Source organism: Cherax quadricarinatus, unplaced genomic scaffold (assembly GCF_038502225.1).
Source record: "Cherax quadricarinatus isolate ZL_2023a unplaced genomic scaffold, ASM3850222v1 Contig92, whole genome shotgun sequence".
NCBI classification, from domain to species: Eukaryota; Metazoa; Arthropoda; class Malacostraca; order Decapoda; family Parastacidae; genus Cherax; species Cherax quadricarinatus.
Window position 1 is genome coordinate 235,006 of NW_027195118.1, and position 19,503 is coordinate 254,508.

The following is a 19,503-nucleotide window of genomic DNA, read 5'->3' on the forward strand; positions in this document are numbered from 1 at the left end:
TTTGAGGTAAGTAATGAGTGTACTGTGTTTGTATTTCACTTTTCATTGTTTTATAATGCCTAGTTCTATTGATAACTTAATATATGTTAGTGTAAACTTGTTTTCTGCCATTTATATGCATTAATAAGTGGAAAAAATGGTGCTCTGCTTCCCGGTGGCAGCCTGCAACCTAACCTGCCATATAAGTGGGGCCCTACTGTATATATATAAAACATAAAATAAGCTTAAAACACTTGAAATTTTGGAAAGTTTCCAGACATAATGGAGAGAGACGGTACTCACAGAGCTCACGGAGAATGTAAGCAAACTGATTGGGGCACGGTGAAAATATTAGAAAGTCAGGTGGGGGGAGCCGTACAGTGAGTTTTGGTCATAATTTGAAATGTTCGTATTAACGGAAAGCCATAAGGTGAAATGCAGTAGAGCAGGGCCCTACTGTACTGTGAACATTTCAATTTTATCTTCTAAAATGGTAGAGAATCTTTCTCTTTAACCCTTTCAGGGTCTGTGCCATAGATCTACAGCTTTTCGTTGAGGGTCCAAACAGTAGATCTACGCCATAAGCTCAGCTCACTCTGATAAGCTGTGAACGGTACATTTGGGCCTAGAAATGAGAGAATACATCTATGTGGTATGTCTGCACCACATAAAACAAATGCTGCAGCACACAGTGCATAATGGGAGAAAAAACCGAGACCATAATTTTCGATTAAAACAGCAACTTAGCAGTATTTTTCCGTATATTTTTTATAGTTGTATTTGCGATTTCTTGGTCTCATTTGATAGAATGGGAGATATATTACAGAAATAGTGATGATTTTGATTGGTTTTTATTACTGAAAATGGTTTGAAACTGAGTTCAAAGTAGCAGAAATGTTAAATTTTTGCTGATGTTCGAGAGTAAACAAATGACCTCACATGTCTAATACACACCAGCTGGAGGGTCCAACATACGTTCACGAATGTGCTGATATTATTTATACAATTATTACAATATTGCATGAGAGTAAATCTTCTATTTTTTGGTTTGAATAACAATTCATTAGGTGAATTAAAAATCAAAATGAAATTCATTTGTAAAGCCTGAAAATGTAACTAATGAACAGAGGAAATGTTAGTTTAGTGCCAGGAATGCCTGCATTGTTTATTCTGGATCCTATTTTGAAATTGGAATATTTTGAACTTTGCACTAAATTGGTCAAATTATCAATTTCCAATCGCTTTATTTTGTAGTTGAAACAGTCGAGATGGCAATTTCTTGTACTCATTCGATAGAATAGAAGTAATACTAGTGAAATAACTACGAATTTGGTCGACTGGAATAATGAAATTGGCCTAAAATGGGAGTCAGAGTTGGCAAAATCGCTGTTGTGCAAATATCGCTGACACATCAAAATTCACGAGAGCATAATTTCATCAATTTTCCATAAAATTTTGTACTTTTTGTTTTATTACCTTCAGAAAAAGATTATCTACGAATTCATAAGAAAAAATAACAATGAAAATTCTTGCAAACTGGTGCGCACTTTGAAATTTGGCCTTTGGACCCTGAAAGGATTAAATTGTCCAAATGTAGATCTACGTTCACCTGCGTGGCGCTTCGAATATTTTGAAAAATAATTTTTTTTTTTAACTGTTTGGGGGTCGCCAGGCCCTCTCAGAGACTTGTTCTCAGGGTCGCCAAAATTTAAAAAATCTTATGAAAAGATAGAGAATCTTATCCTGATCATAATGACACCAAAAGTATGAAATTTGATGGAAAACTTACGGAACTATGCTCTCGCGAAGATAGCGGTCTTGACAATGTTTATGCAAAGGCGATTTTGCCCACTTTGAGCCCTATTTTCGGCCAATTCCAGTGTACTAGTCGACAAATCACAACTATATCTCTAGAACTCCATTTTTTCTATTGAATGAGTACAAGAAACCACCCATTTGCCGAATTCAACTATCCAATAAAGTGGTCAGAATTTAGCAATTTTGCCAATTTCACACAAATTGCAAAAGATGCCAATTTCCAAATAGGGTCCAGAATAAACAAGAAAGATATTCCTGGCACTAAAATAACAAGTTCTCTGTTAGTCACATCCCCAGGCTCCTCTTACATTTCTTTGGCTTTCCACTTTGAATTTTTATTCTTACAAAAAAAATAAGATTTACTGTTATGGAGACTACTGCATTAGTGTAGAAATGGTATAAATAATATCAGCACACTTGTGAAAGAATATTAGACTTGCCAGTTGATGTGTATTGGATGCTTGGCATGATTTGTTTACTTTTGAACTTTGGTAAAAATCAAACATTTCTGCTACTTTGAGCTCAATTTCAAGGTACTTTTCATTATAAAACCAGTCAAAAATTATCTCAATTTCTGTAATATGTCTTCCATTCTATAAAATGAGAGCAAGAAAACTAGAATACAACAATAAATACCATTCGAAAATACAGTGCAAATTCACTGTTTTAATCCAAAAACACGGTCAAAGTTTTTTTTTCTCATTATGCACTGTGTGCTGCAGGATTTTTTTTTATACTGCGCACACTGACCACATAGACCCATTCTTTCATATGTAGGCCTACCAGCTTTCTCTCAATAGATTTGAGGGTGCTAGAATTTAGGCATACTAGTACGTCAGAAACCCTGGGGCGTAAGCCGTACTAGTACGGCCGAAACCCCCAAAGGGTTAAATTAAAACTTTCAGGGTTGAGAGGCCCTCTCCTAAACTTGTTCTCAGGGTCGAATTTTTTTCCAAAAAAAAAAAAAATTATTTTTCCTTATGAAATGATATGGGAATCTTTTCCTGATCATAATGAACACCAAAAGTATGAAATTTGATGGAAAACCTACAGAATTATGCTCTTGCGAAGATAGCAATCGCGACGAGATTTACGCATCGGCGATTTCGCCCTCTTTGGGCCCTGTTTTTGGCTAATTCCAATGCACTAGTCGACAAATACCTTTGATATACCTTTGAAGAATTTCGAGAGTATATCTACTCTCTGAGCCCGGCCATGGGCCAGGCTCGTCTGGTGCATGCCTGGTCAACCAGGCTGTTGCTGCTGGAGGCTCACTGCCCCACATATCCATCATAGCCTGGTTGATCTGGCACCTGGTGAAGATACTTGTCTAGTTTCCTCTTGAAGGCTTCAACACTTGTTCCAGCAGTGTTTCTGATATCTTCTGGTAAGATGTTGAAAAGTCTGGGACCCCAGATGTTGATACAGTGTTCCCTTATTGTCCTCACCGCACCCCTGCTCCTCACTGGGTTTATTTTACACTTCCTCCCATATCTCTCACTCCAGTATGTTGTTATGGCAGTGTGCAGATTTGGGACCAAGCCCTCGAGTACCTTCCAGGTATATATTATCGTGTACCTCTCTCTCCTCAACTCCAATGAGCACATGTTCAAGACTTGCAGGCATTACCAGTAGTTTAGGTGCTTTACTGGTTCAATGTGAGCCATAAATGATCTCTGTATTTGCTCCAGCTCCGATATTTCTCCTGCCCTGAACAGGGCTGTCAGCCAACTCCATTTTTTCTACCGAATGAGTACAAGAAACCATCCATTTACCGATTTCAAGTATCCAATAAAGTTGTCAGAAATTAGCAATTTTTCCAGTTTCACACAAATTTCAAAAGATGCCAATTTCCAAATAGGGTCCAGAATAAACAAGAAAGACATTCCTGGCACTAAGATAACATTTCCTCTGTTCATTAGTCATGTCCACAGGCCCCTCTTACATTTCTTTTGCTTTCCACTTTGAATTTTTATTTTCACAAAAAATAGAAGATTTACTGTTATGCAGACTACTGGATTAGTGTAGAAATGGTATAAATAATATCAGCGCACTTGTGAAAGAATAATAGACTCACCAGTTGACATGTATTGGACGCATGGCATGATTTGTTTACTTTTGAACTTTGGCAAAAATTGAACATTTCTGCTACTTTGAGCTCAATTTCAAGGTACTTTTCATTGTGAAACCAATCAAAATCATCTCAATTTCTGTAATATGTCTTCCATTCTATAAAATGAGACCAGGAAAATTAGAATACAACCATAAATACCATACAAAAATACAGTGCAAATTCGCTGTTTTAAACCAAAAACATAGTCAAAGTTTTTTTTTCTCATTACGCACTGTGTGCTGCAGGATTTTTTTTATACTGTGCACATTGACCACATAGACCCATTCTTTCATATGTAGGCCTACCAGCTTTCTCCCGCTAGATTTGAAGGCGCTAGAATTTAGGCATACTAGTACGTCAATAACCCTGTAACGTAAGCCGTACTAGTACGTCAGAAACCCTGAAAGGGTTAACCAAAATAAAAGGTTAGAGGTTATCAGTTCCCATCATGCACTACATGGGAAAGATTTTTATTCAGCAATTGTGGAAATACAGCTGGAGTAGATACACTACTGTTAAAAGCACAGGAAAGAGTAACTGCTCATTTTTTATAGCTATGTATGATACTAAACTTTAGTGAATTCCTGATACTGATGCACTGAACATTCTCCAGTGGTTCATATGAATTCAACAATCCTAAGTCATATTAAATTTAAAAAAAAAAAAAAAGCATTAGTTGGGTGAGGAAGAATTACAGTCTAATGAACCTAACTTGCTCTGGCTTAGCAAGAATGGTATAGTACACGGTTTGTGGGTACCACTTGTAGCCTGACAAGCAAAATGAAAATCTACAGAGGGTACTACCCAAATTTTGCACATTACTTAATCTGTTTTTGTTAGATTACAGTGAGTATTATGTATTAAGGTTTTTCAGCAGGCAATGACATTTCAGATGCACTTTTCAATGATACTTACACAAAATCACACTATGTAAGGTTCCTCTATAAGAACATATATTGAATGTTTACTAATAGTTTGTTATATTTAGTGTAGAGAAGTAAGTACTTACCTTGCAGCTTCAATGCCTAGACAAGTGAAAACTTCGTAAGTGTTGTTGGAAGTGCATCGGGTGCCATCGACGCCGTAAGTAGCGATGACTTCTCGCAAATTGTCTCCCTCTACCAGTAATTCATAACGTGACCCTCCAGGTCCAGTGTCATTCTACAACCAAAGATATAATATTTCTTAAAATTAGAAAAGACTACAACCAAGAAATTGTTACACAATGTATAAGAATGTTTTAAAACTATTTATAGATTATACTGGCAACAACAAGTAAGAGGGAGGTGAAAGTGTATAAACTAAGGGAGGAGGAAGTTCGGGCGAGATATAAGCGACTATTAGCAGAAAGGTGGGATAGTGCAAAGATGAGTAATGGGGGGGTTGAAGAGGGTTGGAATAGTTTTAAAAATGCAGTATTAGAATGTGGGGCAGAAGTTTGTGGTTATAGGAGGGTGGGTGCAGGAGGAAAGAGGAGTGATTGGTGGAATGATGAAGTAAAGGGTGTGATAAAAGAGAAAAAGGTAGCTTATGAGAGGTTTTTACAAAGCAGAAGTGTTATAAGAAGAGCAGAATATATGGAGAGTAAAAGAAAGGTAAAGAGAGTGGTGAGAGAGTGCAAAAGGAGAGCAGATGATAGAGTGGGAGAGGCACTGTCAAGAAATTTTAATGAAAATAAGAAAAAATTTTGGAGTGAGTTAAACAAGTTAAGAAAGCAAAGGGAAAATATGGATTTGTCAGTTAAAAACAGAGTAGGGGAGTTAGTAGATGGGGAGATGGAGGTATTAGGTAGATGGCGAGAATATTTTGAGGAACTTTTAAATGTTAAGGAAGAAACAGAGGCAGTAATTTCATGCACTGGTCAGGGAGGTATACCATCTTTTAGGAGTGAAGAAGAGCAGAATGTAAGTGTGGGGGAGGTACGTGAGGCATTACGTAAAATGAAAGGGGGTAAAGCAGCTGGTACTGATGGGATCATGACAGAAATGTTAAAAGCAGGGGGGGATATAGTGTTGGAGTGGTTGGTACTTTTGTTCAATAAATGTATGAAAGAGGGGAAGGTACCTAGGGATTGGCGGAGAGCATGTATAGTCCCTTTATATAAAGGGAAAGGGGACAAAAGAGACTGTAAAAATTATAGAGGAATAAGCTTACTGAGTATACCAGGAAAAGTGTACGGTAGGGTTATAATTGAAAGAATTAGAGGTAAGACAGAATGTAGGATTGCGGATGAGCAAGGAGGTTTCAGAGTGGGTAGGGGATGTGTAGATCAAGTGTTTACATTGAAGCATATATGTGAACAGTATTTAGATAAAGGTAGGGAAGTTTTTATTGCATTTATGGATTTAGAAAAGGCATATGATAGAGTGGATAGAGGAGCAATGTGGCAGATGTTGCAAGTATATGGAATAGGTGGTAAGTTATTAAATGCTGTAAAGAGTTTTTATGAAGATAGTGAGGCTCAGGTTAGGGTGTGTAGAAGAGAGGGAGACTATTTCCCGGTAAAAGTAGGTCTTAGACAGGGATGTGTAATGTCACCATGGTTGTTTAATATATTTATAGATGGGGTTGTTAAGGAAGTAAATGCTAGGGTGTTTGGGAGAGGGGTGGGATTAAATTATGGGGAATCAAATTCAAAATGGGAATTGACACAGTTACTTTTTGCTGATGATACTGTGCTTATGGGAGATTCTAAAGAAAAATTGCAAAGGTTAGTGGATGAGTTTGGGAATGTGTGTAAAGGTAGAAAGTTGAAAGTGAACATAGAAAAGAGTAAGGTGATGAGGGTGTCAAATGATTTAGATAAAGAAAAATTGGATATCAAATTGGGGAGGAGGAGTATGGAAGAAGTGAATGTTTTCAGATACTTGGGAGTTGACGTGTCGGCGGATGGATTTATGAAGGATGAGGTTAATCATAGAATTGATGAGGGAAAAAAGGTGAGTGGTGCGTTGAGGTATATGTGGAGTCAAAAAACGTTATCTATGGAGGCAAAGAAGGGAATGTATGAAAGTATAGTAGTACCAACACTCTTATATGGGTGTGAAGCTTGGGTGGTAAATGCAGCAGCGAGGAGACGGTTGGAGGCAGTGGAGATGTCCTGTTTAAGGGCAATGTGTGGTGTAAATATTATGCAGAAAATTCGGAGTGTGGAAATTAGGAGAAGGTGTGGAGTTAATAAAAGTATTAGTCAGAGGGCAGAAGAGGGGTTGTTGAGGTGGTTTGGTCATTTAGAGAGAATGGATCAAAGTAGAATGACATGGAAAGCATATAAATCTATAGGGGAAGGAAGGCGGGGTAGGGGTCGTCCTCGAAAGGGTTGGAGAGAGGGGGTAAAGGAGGTTTTGTGGGTAAGGGGCTTGGACTTCCAGCAAGCGTGCGTGAGCGTGTTAGATAGGAGTGAATGGAGACGAATGGTACTTGGGACCTGACGATCTGTTGGAGTGTGAGCAGGGTAATATTTAGTGAAGGGATTCAGGGAAACCGGTTATTTTCATATAGTCGGACTTGAGTCCTGGAAATGGGAAGTACAATGCCTGCACTTTAAAGGAGGGGTTTGGGATATTGGCAGTTTGGAGGGATATGTTGTGTATCTTTATATGTGTATGCTTCTAGACTGTTGTATTCTGAGCACCTCTGCAAAAACAGTGATAATGTGCGAGTGTGGTGAAAGTGTTGAATGATGATGAAAGTATTTTCTTTTTGGGGATTTTCTTTCTTTTTTGGGTCACCCTGCCTCGGTGGGAGACGGCCGACTTTTTTAAAAAAAAAAAAAAAAAAAAAAAAAAAAAACTAATTAGGTTTGCCCTCTAACATCTTTACCTAAAACTATACTATATAACATCGACCAAGGAGGATTTACATTAAGAACACTGCGAGTTTTAAATGCTGCAGCGGGAATCATTTCTCCACTAAGTGGTGAAGCATTAACCCTTTCACTGTACAACATACAGATCTGTCACTGAGGTCAGGGTCCTTCACATAGAGCTACAGTTCGAGTTCAGCTCCCTGAGATAAGCTGCGAGCGGTAAATTTTGGCCCTAGGTATAAGAGAACGGGTCTGTGTGGAGTGTGCACAGTATAAAAAAAAAAATCCTGTGACATACAATGCGGTGGTAGGTTGGTAGACAGCAACCACCCAGGGAGGTACTACCATCCTGCCAGGTGACTGTGAAACAGAAACCTGTAACTGTTTTACATGATGGTAGGAATGCTGGTGTCTTTTTTCTGTCTCATAAACACGTTGGATAGCAGGTATATCTTGCTACTTCTACTTACACTTAGATCACACTACACAGGCATGCGCATGCATATACAGTGGACCCTCGACCAACGATGGCATCGTCTAACGTTAAATCCGACTAGTGATACATTTTAATGCCAAAAATTTGCCTTGACTAGTGCTAAAAAACTCGACCAACACGATTTGTTCCGTCTGAGATGCATCCACTTGTGGCCAGTGTTTACAAGCCAGCCAGGCACCGTGGTCCCATCCAAACATACAATTGGAACATTTCACATTATCACAGCGTTTTTAGTGATTGCACCTGCAAAATAAGTCACCATGGGCCCCAAGAAAGCTTCTAGTGCCAACCCTACAGCAAAAAGGGTGAGAATTACTATGGATATGAAGAGTGTGTGTGTCTCCGAGCTGGCCAGGTTGTACACAAAACCCCAATCAACCATCGCTACTATTGTGGCCAAGAAAACAGCAATCAAGGAAGCTGTTCTTGCCAAAGGTGCAACTATGTTTTTGAAACTGAGATCGCAAGTGATAGAAGATGTTGAGAGACTGTTATTGGTGTGGATAAACAAAAAACAGATAGCAGGAGATAGCATCTCTCAAGCGATCATATGTGAAAAGGCTAGGAAGTTGCATGAGGATTTAATTAGAAAAACGCCTGCAACTAGTGGTGATGTGAGTGAATTTAAGGTCAGCAAAGGTTGGTTTGAGAGATTTAAGAATCGTAGTGGCATACATAGTGTGATAAGGCATGGTGAGGCTGCCAGTTTGGACCAAAAAGCAGCTGAAAAATATGTACAGGAATTCAAGGAGTACATAGAGAGTGAAGAATTGAAACCTGAACAAGTGTTTAATTGTGACACTGACAATGTTGTGAAACACTTTAGGAATGTCATAAAGGAACGAGAGGTACAGGCCTCTATGGACAGATATGTTGTGCGACAGAAGTCCAGTGACTCTGAAGCTGGTCCTAGTGGCATTAACCCTTTCAGGGTCCGTCCCGTAGATCTACGGCTTTACATTCAGGGTCCAAACCGTAGATCAACGCCATGAGCTCAGCTCACTCTGATAAACTGTGAGTGGTACATTTGGGCCTAGATATGAGAGAATACATCTATGTGGTATGTGTGCACCACATAAAACAGATCCTGCAGCACACTGTGTATAATGAGAGAAAAAAAATGAAATCATGATTTTTCGATTAAAACAGCAACTTTGCAGTGTTTTTTCGTATGTTTTTTATAGTTGTATTTGCGATTTCTTGGTCTCATTTGATAGAATGGAAGACATATTACAGAAATAGAGATGATTTTGATTGGTTTTAGCACTGGAAATGGCTTGAAACTGAGCTCAAAGTAGCAGAAATGTTAAATTTTTGCCGATATTCAAGAGTAAACAAGCGACCTCACACGTCTAATACACATCAGCTGGTGGGTCTAATATACATTCACAAATATGGTGATGATATTTATACAATTATTACAGTATTGCATAACAGTAAATCTTTTTTTTTTTGGTGTGAATAAAAATTCATTATGTGAATAAAAAATCAAAATAGAATTTATTTGTAAAGCCTCAAAACATAACTAATGAACAGAGGAAATGTTAGTTTAGTGCCAGGAATGCCTACATTGTTCATTCTGGACCCTATTTTGAAATTGGAATATTTTGAACTTTGTGTTAAATTGGCCAAATTAACAATTTCCGATCACTTTATTTTGTAGTTGAAACAGTTGACTTGGCGATTTCTTGTGCTCAATCGATAGAATAGAAGTAATACTAGTGAAATAGCTAAGAATTTGGTTGATTGGAATAATGTAATTGGCCTAAAATGGGAGTCAAAGTCGGCAAAATCGCCGATTCGTAAATATCGCTGACACATCAAAATTCGCGAGAGCATAAATTCGTCAATTTTCCACCAAATTTCGTACTTTTTGTTTTATTACCTTCACAAAAAGATTCTCTACGATTTCATAAGAAAAAATAACAAATTTTTTTTTTGAAAATTCTTGGACACTGGTGCGTGACTCCAGATTTGGGCCTTGGACCCTGAAAGGGTTAAAAGAAGAAGGGAAGTAACCCCAGAAAAGGACTTGACACCTTAAGTCCTAATGGAAGGGGATTCCCCTTCTAAACACTAACACCATCCACAGTCTCCCCTCCTCCCATCCCATCAGTCATCACCAGATCTTCAATAAGGTAAGTGTCATGCAATTGTACATTTCTTCTTCAGTTTGTGTGTATTAAAATTAATATTTCATGTGGTAAATTTTTTTTTTTCAATACTTTTGGGTGTCTTGCACGGATTAATTGGATTTCCATTATTTCTTAAGGGGAAAATTAACTCGACTAACGATAATTTCGATTAACAATGAGCTCTCAGGAACGGATTAATATCGTTGGTCAAGGGTCCACTGTATATACATACTCACATCTACGCTTTTTCTTCTTTTTCTTAATAGTTCTTGCTCTTGTTTTTTTTTCTCTCTCTATTATCCATGGGAAAGTGGAAAAGAATTTTTCCTCCGTAAGCCATGCGTGTCGTATGAGGCTACTAAAATGCCGGGAGAAATGGGCTAGTAACCCCTTCTCCTGTACAGATCTACTAAAAATGAGAAAAAGAAAAACTTTATAAAACTGGGATGCTTGAATGTGTGTGGATGTAGTGCGGATGATAAGAAAGAGATGACTGCTAATGTTATGAATGAAAAGAAGTTGGATGTCCTGGCTCTAAGCGAAACAAAGCTAAAGGGGGTAGGCGAGTTTCAGTGGGGAGAAATAAATGGGTTAATATTAACCCTTTGACTGTTTCCGACGTATAAATACGTCTTACGAGCCAATGTTTCTGACGTATTTATACGCACAAATTCTAGCGGCTTCAAATCGCGCGCCAAAGGCCTGGTAGGCCTACACGGGAGAGAATGGGTCTCAGTGGTCGGTGTGTACCCTGTGAAAAAAATCTGGGACCTAGCGGTGCATTGTGGGAACGCCATGTTGTCAGTCCATTTTCACCATGCCTCTCGGTAAGAAGTTCCTCACTCCTCGGTGGATTGGAGGTCTTTTGTTCCCAAGTGATAGCTCTAACAGCGATGAAAATGTCAGTGACAGTGAATTCAAGGGTTTTCAAGTGAGTGTTACCGAAAAAAGTGCCCAGGATAACGTAAATAGTGACGAAAACCCAGATGACCCACAACCTTCGACCTCTGGTGCTGTGCCGGCTTGTTCACATTCACCTTCGCCTGTACCAGGACGAAAGAGGAAACTATTTGGTCGTGTACAACACCCTGATGATAGCAGTGATAGTGATAGTGATAGTGATAGTGATTTCAAGGTCATTGAAACCAGTTCTAGTGACAGTGAGAGTGAATATTCCCCAGTGAAGTGCCAGTATGTACGACGTAGCATGCGGTCTGGTAGTGTTTCATATGTTGTTCCAAGGGGAAGGAGAAACTCTGGGAGCACATCCCGTGGCCCAACACCACGACCTGATAGTGAAGATGACGATATTGTAACGATGGGTATGAATGGTGACAGTGAGGGAGGAGACAGTGGTGGTGATAGTGAGGGTGGCACGGCCCATGTGGCACCATCACCGGGCCACGCTACTAGCCACGCGGCTGACTCAGCAGAACAACCAGCCTCACCCTACCCCACACTGCCACAACCTGCACCACCACAACCTGCACAGCCACAACCACAGCCACAACCACGGTACAATATCCAGACCCCACCAGCAGACCACATCTGGGATTGGCAGGACGGTGACGAGTTTGTTCCCAGTCCCCATGACTTTGATGAAACACAAAGTGGAATAAAGCCATCTTGTCCACTTGGGAACAATGCCAGTGAACTGGACTGCTTTGAGTTATTCTTTGATGAACCCCTGATGGACATCATTGTCAGGGAAACCAACACATACTGTGAATACACCATGGCAAATACAATTCTCTCACCAAAATCACGGCTACACAAGTGGAAGGAGACAACTGTGGCAGAGATGTACCTGTTTTTTGCCACAATAATGCTTATGCCACATGTGTATAAGCACACTGTCACCACATACTGGACAACAGATCGCCTGATTTCAACTCCAGGTTTTAGTGACATTATAGGTGTCAATCGTTTCCTGATACTGTTGCGTATGTTACACTTTTCAGACAAAACCAGGCCTGACAGAAGCGACAGGTTATATAAGATAAGAAATGTGTTTATGTACCTGAAACAAAAGTGCTGCATGTATTTTTATCCCTTCAGGAAGCTTGTTATTGATGAGTCCTTGATTTTATTCAAAGGAAGACTCTCATTCAAGCAATATATACCAAGCAAGAGGAAACGCTTTGGTATAAAGCTATTTGTACTGTGTGATTGCAGAAGTGGTCTTGTTTTAGATATTATTGTGTACACTGGCAGTAATACTTTGAGAGATACCATGAAGTTATTGGGTATCTCTGGTGATGTGGTTCGAACAATGATGGAACCATATCTTGGTAAGGGGCATATGTTATTTACTGATAACTGGTACACAAGCCCCTTACTCAGTGATTTCTTGCGAGTGAACTTGACAGACGTGTGTGGCACAGTGCATGGTAATCGCAAACATATGCCAAGGTTCGACGCTGGCACTCGCAGAGGTGAGGTGCAAGCCTTTGCTGCCAATGACATCATGGCATTTTGGTGGCATGACAAACGTGATGTCACATTGTTGACATCAGTTCACACAAACGAAATGGTACTCAGTGGCAGGGACAACAGAGAGACCAATGAACCCATTCTAAAGCCTGCAGCTGTCATGGACTACAACCTCAATATGCGCTTAGTGGACAAATGTGACATGCAGATTGGGTTTGCAGACTGTGTACGCAAGAGTTATAAGTGGTATATCAAACTTTTTTTCCATCTTGTTGATATCTCTATGCTAAATGCTTATAACATATACAAGTTGAAGACCAACAAAACACCAAAATATGGTGAATTTTGCCTGTCAGTAATCAGACAAATAATTGCAAAGTACAAAGGAGCAACTCCTGCAATAGACCAGCGCCCACAGACGTCATCTCGTTTGAGGCCTGGTGATCACTACCCCATACAACTGCCTCCTACTACTGCCAAGAAAAATGCTCAGAAGAGGTGTTATGTATGTATGCATACCACAAAACGCCCACAAACACGCAGAGACACTCGTTTTATGTGTGAGGAGTGTGAAGTGCCCCTCTGCATATACCCATGTTTCAAAGAGTTCCACAAGCTGCAGCAGTTCTAGGAACGTGGTTAGTGACTGTACATATGTATATATATTATGGAACACTAGTAATAAACATTGTTTTGTATTGTTTGTTTGTGTAAACAAAGTGTATACACAAACTAATAGTGATAAAGTTTGTTCTGTTATTGTGTTGTAAATAATGAGTGTATATTTGAACAATGCACCTTACATTGGTCTCACAGGCCACATAAGTTACCTGGAAAAGAAAAATATTGAAAAATGCAAGAAACCTTTGAATTAGAGTAAATAAAAGAATACCGGGTGGGCGGCAGTCGCCGCTGTTGCCGTACGCACGTCAATTTCTGCAAACTTTGCGGCTCTATATCTCGGTAAGTACTGATGGCAAAAAATTTTTTTTAGGCTTAAAACACTAGTAAAAATATTCCTAACATTTTCATAAGAAAAAATAATTTTTTTTTTTTCGAATATTTGGCGACATAGAATGACAGTTTCAGAGAGGGCCCTGAAACAGTCAAAGGGTTAAGTTGAAGGACCAGTTATGGAAGGAGAAGAGGGAATATAAATGTGTAAATTCAAGAATTATGTGGATTAAAATAAGGGTCAGGTGTGAAAAGTGGGTCATAATAAGCATGTATGCACCTGGAGAAGAGAGGAGTGTAGAGGTGAGAGATTTTGGGAGATGTTAAGCGAATGTATAGGAACCTTTGACCCAAGTGAGAGAGTAATTGTGGTAGGGGACCTAAATGCTAAAGTAGGAGAAACATATAGAGAGGGTGTGGTAGGTAAGTTTGGGGTGCCAGGTGTAAATGATAATGGGAGCCCTTTGATTGAACTTTGTATAGAAAGGGGTTTAGTTATAGGTAACATGTATTTTAAGAAAAAGAGGATAAAAAAGTATACAAGATATGATGTAGGGCACAATGACAGTAATTTGTTGGACTATGTATTGGAAGATAAAAAAAACTGTTGAGTAGACTTCAGGATGTACATGTTTATAGAGGGGCCACAGGTATAGTTGTAGCTACAGTGAGAGCAAAAGGTAGATGGGAAACAAGGAAAATAAAAGCAGCAAGTAAAAGAGATGTGAAGGTTTATAAACTAAAAGAGGAGGCAGTTAGGGTAAGATATAAACAACTATTGGAGGATAGATGGGCTAGTGAGAGTATAGGCAATGGGGTCGAAGATGTATGGGGTAGGTTTAAGAATGTAGTGTTAGAGTGTTGAGCAGAAGTTTGTGGTTATAGGAAAGTGGGTGCGGGAGGGAAGAAGAGCGATTGGTGGAATGATGAGGTAAAAAGAGTAGTAAGGGAGAAAAAGTTAACATAAGAGAGGTTTTTACAAAGTAGAAGTGATGCAAGGAGGGATGAGTATATGGAGAGAAAAAGAGAGGTTAAGAGAGTGGTGAAGCAATGTAAAAGAAGAGCAAATGAGAGAGTGGGTGAGATATTATCAACAAATTTTGTTGAAAATAAGAAAAAGTTTTGGAGTGAGATTAATAAGTTGAGGAAGCCTAGGAAACAAATGGATTTGACAGTTAAAAACAGGAGAGGAGAGTTATTAAATGGAGAGTTTGAGGCATCGGGAAGATGGAGGGAATATTTTGAGGAATTGTTAGATGTTGATGAAGATAGGGAAGCTGTGATTTCGTGTATACATAGGACAAGGAGGAATAACATCTTATAGGAGTGAGGAAGAGCCAGTTGAGAGTGTGGGAGAAGTTCATGAGGCAGTGAGTAGAATGAAAGGGGGTAAGGCAGCTGGAATTGATGGGATAAAGATAGAAATGTTAAAAGTAGGTGGGGATATAGTTTTGGAGTGGTTGGTGTTTTATTTAATAAATGTATGGAAGAGGGTAAGGTACCTAGGGATTGGCAGAGAGCATGCATAGTTCCTTTGTATAAAGGCAAAGGGGATAAAGGAGAGTGCAAAAATTATAGGGGAATAAGTCTGTTGAATCCTAGATAGTAGGTTGGTAGACAGCAACCGCCCAGGGAGGTACTACTGTCCTGCCAAGTGAGTGTAAAACAAAAGCCTGTAATTGTTTTACATGATGGTAGGATTGCTGGTGTCCTTTTTTCTGTCTCATGAACATGCAAGATTTCAAGTACGTCTTGCTACTTCTACTTACACTTAGGTCACACTACCTCAAATAATCAACTATTTCAAATAATCTCCCTATAGTGATATTAATTGCTCAAACTTTATGCTATAAGGCAAATCCTACTCTCAGATTATTTTCATATCTTAGTGATTATATTGTGTGTGCAATTAGTGTATTTTCAATCACATTATTGTTCAAGGCCCAAAACTATCTTATGCTAGCTAGTACCAACTACCTCATATTTTTTTTTACTTTTTATAGTACAATAATTTGCTCAACTTATTGTATACAACAAATCAGATCTCACTCCCAAATCAATATCATATCATAGTGACTATCTGCCATTTTAACTTTGTTTACCATTATTTAATTTAGTCCCTTATATATTTTCTCCTTTATTTTAGCTTTATATAACAACCTTAGTTCATATATTCACAATTGTTAAAATAATCAAGGTGCTATTCTCAGGTGCTAAAGTGTAATAAATTCACTATTTTGCCATTATATTCCCTAGCTCATTTATTTGATTACCACTTTATTTGTTCACCACAAAATTTTTTAGCCCCTTTTATATTGTCTCCTTTATTTTAGCTTTAAAGAACTACCTTAGCTCAAATTTTTACTTTTGTTAAAATAATTCAGGTGCTATTTTATAGCTTTAGAATATTTACTTTGTCTTAATTCTAACTATAGATTCACTATAAATCTTATGATAACAAGCATTGATACTGATACCAACCTCTTATTGAATGACTTAAATGAATCAAACAGTAACTGTAATTACTACACAGCAGAACAATCAAAGGCACTTCTCAGAGCCAACAACAACATAACTGTCTTTAACTACAGTATCAGATCTTTAAGTAAACATTACGATGACCTCATAGCATTACTAAATTCCCTGCATGCCAGTATATCCATCATTACTCTCACCGAAACATGGCTAAAGCTTGATACTACAGATGCCTATGCCATTCCTGGTTACACAGCCATACACAACTGTAGGACACATCAACAAGGGGGTGGCACAGCTATATACTACTCAGACAAACTAGAATGTATCACTAATACTTGCACAAGGGATGAACATGGGGAATATATAATAGCTAAATTCAAATTCAAATATCTACAAAAAACCTCTCACAGTGATAAACATCTACAGAGTACCACAGTCAAACATTAGCCGTTTTAGGGAAAACCCAGGAAGTATGATAACTGATGCACGCATGAACAAAGATCACTTACTACTCTCAGGTGACTTCAATATAAATCTCCTGCAAGACCAGGACCCACATGTTACTGAATTCACAAACACTATGAGTAACTGCATGTTGCTACCAACAGTAACAAAACCTACAAGAATTACAGAGACTAGTGTTTCCACTACTAGACCACATCTGGACCAACACCATATCCCCTTTAAAATCAGGCATAATCACAGATAATACCAGACCACTACCCTACCTTCCTCATAACAAATCTTGGCAAATTACCTCAAGACACTACTAAAGTCACTTTCAGACTTCACAATGAGGCAGCCATTAATAACTTCACAGCAGCAGTGACAAACACTGACTGGCACACTGAGCTAGAAATCTATACAGGGACCAGGGACCCAACAAAAAACAATATCTTTCTGCTTGGTAAAGATGCAGCGAAGCCAAAGCTGGATACAGATTACTAAGGGGTGAGGTGTATCAAATTTCTGTATAGCCTGTAAAGCACTAAGGGAGTCTGAGACAACCACAAATGATGACACAAGCATAGATGCAATACGGATAAGTGCTGCAAGAATGGCATACAATTCAGCAGTAAAAATAATAGCCGAAGATAGTAAATGCCCTCGTACGACGCTGTCCGGAAACACTGCTGCGAATCCTACGACGTCAGAAGACTTAGAGCCATCTTTGTACACTGCAATGACATGAGAATGAGAATGGAAGTGGTCAAGAAAAAGAGAGTGGGAAGCAACCGTAGACAGCTGGGCTTTCGAGCAAGGGAGAGAGAAAGAACAGACTCGAATTGCTGGAACTTCCCAGGGGGGTTAGGGAAAAGTGAGATGCTACATGAACATAGAAAGGTGGTAATTGAAGAGAAGACAAGAGCAAATGTAGGCGAAGAGAGAAGGGACGGAGTAAACAAGGGCATCGAACAAATAAAGAATGCCTACTAATATCAGTGACCATTCTATAAATGGAAGGATTGCAGAGATCATGAGAGCGTACATAGTAGCGAAGGCAATGGGCATCACAATGATCGGATAAGGATGGAACATTCGCTACTGCATAGAGGCTCTCAACAGGGGAAGAGTGAAAAGCAAAAAGGCATAAACGTAATCCTTGGTGATGAATGGGGTTAAGGCTAGAGAGAGTAGCAGGAGAGGCCGCTGAATAGATCTGGTCACCATAATCAAGTTTCGATAAAATGAGGGTGGAATGGAGGCAAAGGAGAGTTCGACGATCAGCTCCCCATGAAAGATGAGCAAGGGTTTTAAGAAGGTTCAGTCAGCTGTGACAAGTTGCCTTCAGAGAGGTATTGTGAGGTTTCCAGGATAACCTATGGTCAAAGAGGAGGCCCAGAAACCTGACTGTATGACGTTCAGGGATACGGGAGCCACAGAGGTACAGAGAATGATCGGAGATGACAGAGCGTCTATTGAAAGTAATTTGGTGAGTTTTGGTACTGGAAAATTTAAACCCATGTGTGGTGGCCCAATTGGAAACACGGTCGACCGCATGCTGGAGAGAAACTGTAATGAGGTGACAGTCAGCGCCTGCACAGGCAATAGCGAAGTCATCAACATAGAGTGATGACCAAATACTTGATAGAAGACTAGAGGCCAAATCATTTATAGCAAGGAGAAAAAGTGTTGTGCTCAGAACACATCCGTGGGGGACACCTTCAGCTTGGATAAAGTCCAGGGAGAGCACATTATTAACCCAAACATGGAAATGTCTGTCAGTTAAAAAGTTCTTAAGGAAAGATGGTAGATTACCTCGGAGGTCTATGGAGTGGGCTTGGGCGAAAATATTATACCTCCAAGTTGTGTCATATGCCTTCTCAAGGTCAAAAAATATGGCAATAACTGAGTGGTTATTCGCAAAGGCATTATGAACATACGTATCCAAGCGTAGTAAGGGGTCTATGGTAGAACGGCCCTCACGAAAGCCATATTGACGAGTGGAGAGACTGTTGTGTGTCTCTAAATACCACACTAAACGTCTATTTACCAGGTGCTCCATCACTTTGCAAACTGCACTGGTCAGAGCAATGGGACGATAGTGGGAGGCTTCATGTCCTGTAGTACCCGGTTTGTGGAAAGGGAGAACAATGGCAGATTTCAACAGCTGTGGAAGAACTCCTTGTAACCAAATAAAATTCAAAAGACATAATAGGACTGCAAGGGCTGACTGATGTAAATGTTGTAGCATATGAATATGAATGTTGTCGTGCCCAGGTGCCAATGATCGGCAAGCTGAGAGTGTTGCCTCCAGTTCTTGAAGTGTAAAAGGCACAGTATACTTTTCTTCTCTGAGAGAAGAAAAGTCCAAGGGTGCTAACTCTCTGGCAGACATTACGATGACCTCATAGCATTACTAAATTCCCTGCATGCCAGTATATCCATCATTACTCTCACCGAAACATGGCTAAAGCTTGATACTACAGATGCCTATGCCATTCCTGGTTACACAGCCATACACAACTGTAGGACACATCAACAAGGGGGTGGCACAGCCATATACTACTCAGACCAACTAGAATGTATCACTAATACTTGCACAAGGGATGAACATGGGGAATATATAATAGCTAAATTCAAATCCAAATACCTACAAAAACTTCTCACATTGATAAACATCTACAGAGTTCCACAGTCAAACATTAGCCAATTTAGTCAAAACCTAGGAAGTATGATAACTGATGCACGCATGAACAAAGATCACTTACTACTCTCAGGTGACTTCAATATAAATCTCCTGCAAGACCAGGACCCACACGTTACTGAATTCACAAACACAATGAGT

General features: G+C 39.3%; 1 protein-coding gene across 2 annotated transcripts in view; it reads right to left on the reverse strand.

The window, feature by feature from the left end:
- Nucleotides 1-19,503, reverse strand: part of LOC128684306 (DNA-directed RNA polymerase III subunit RPC1) — a 161,883-nt gene that overhangs the window by 64,913 nt on the left and 77,467 nt on the right. For both annotated transcript variants that reach the window (XM_070080036.1, XM_070080037.1), the window contains exon 2: nt 4,920-5,071. In XM_070080036.1, coding sequence (XP_069936137.1) covers nt 4,920-5,071 — 152 coding nt within the window. The remainder of the gene's footprint in view (nt 1-4,919; nt 5,072-19,503) is intronic.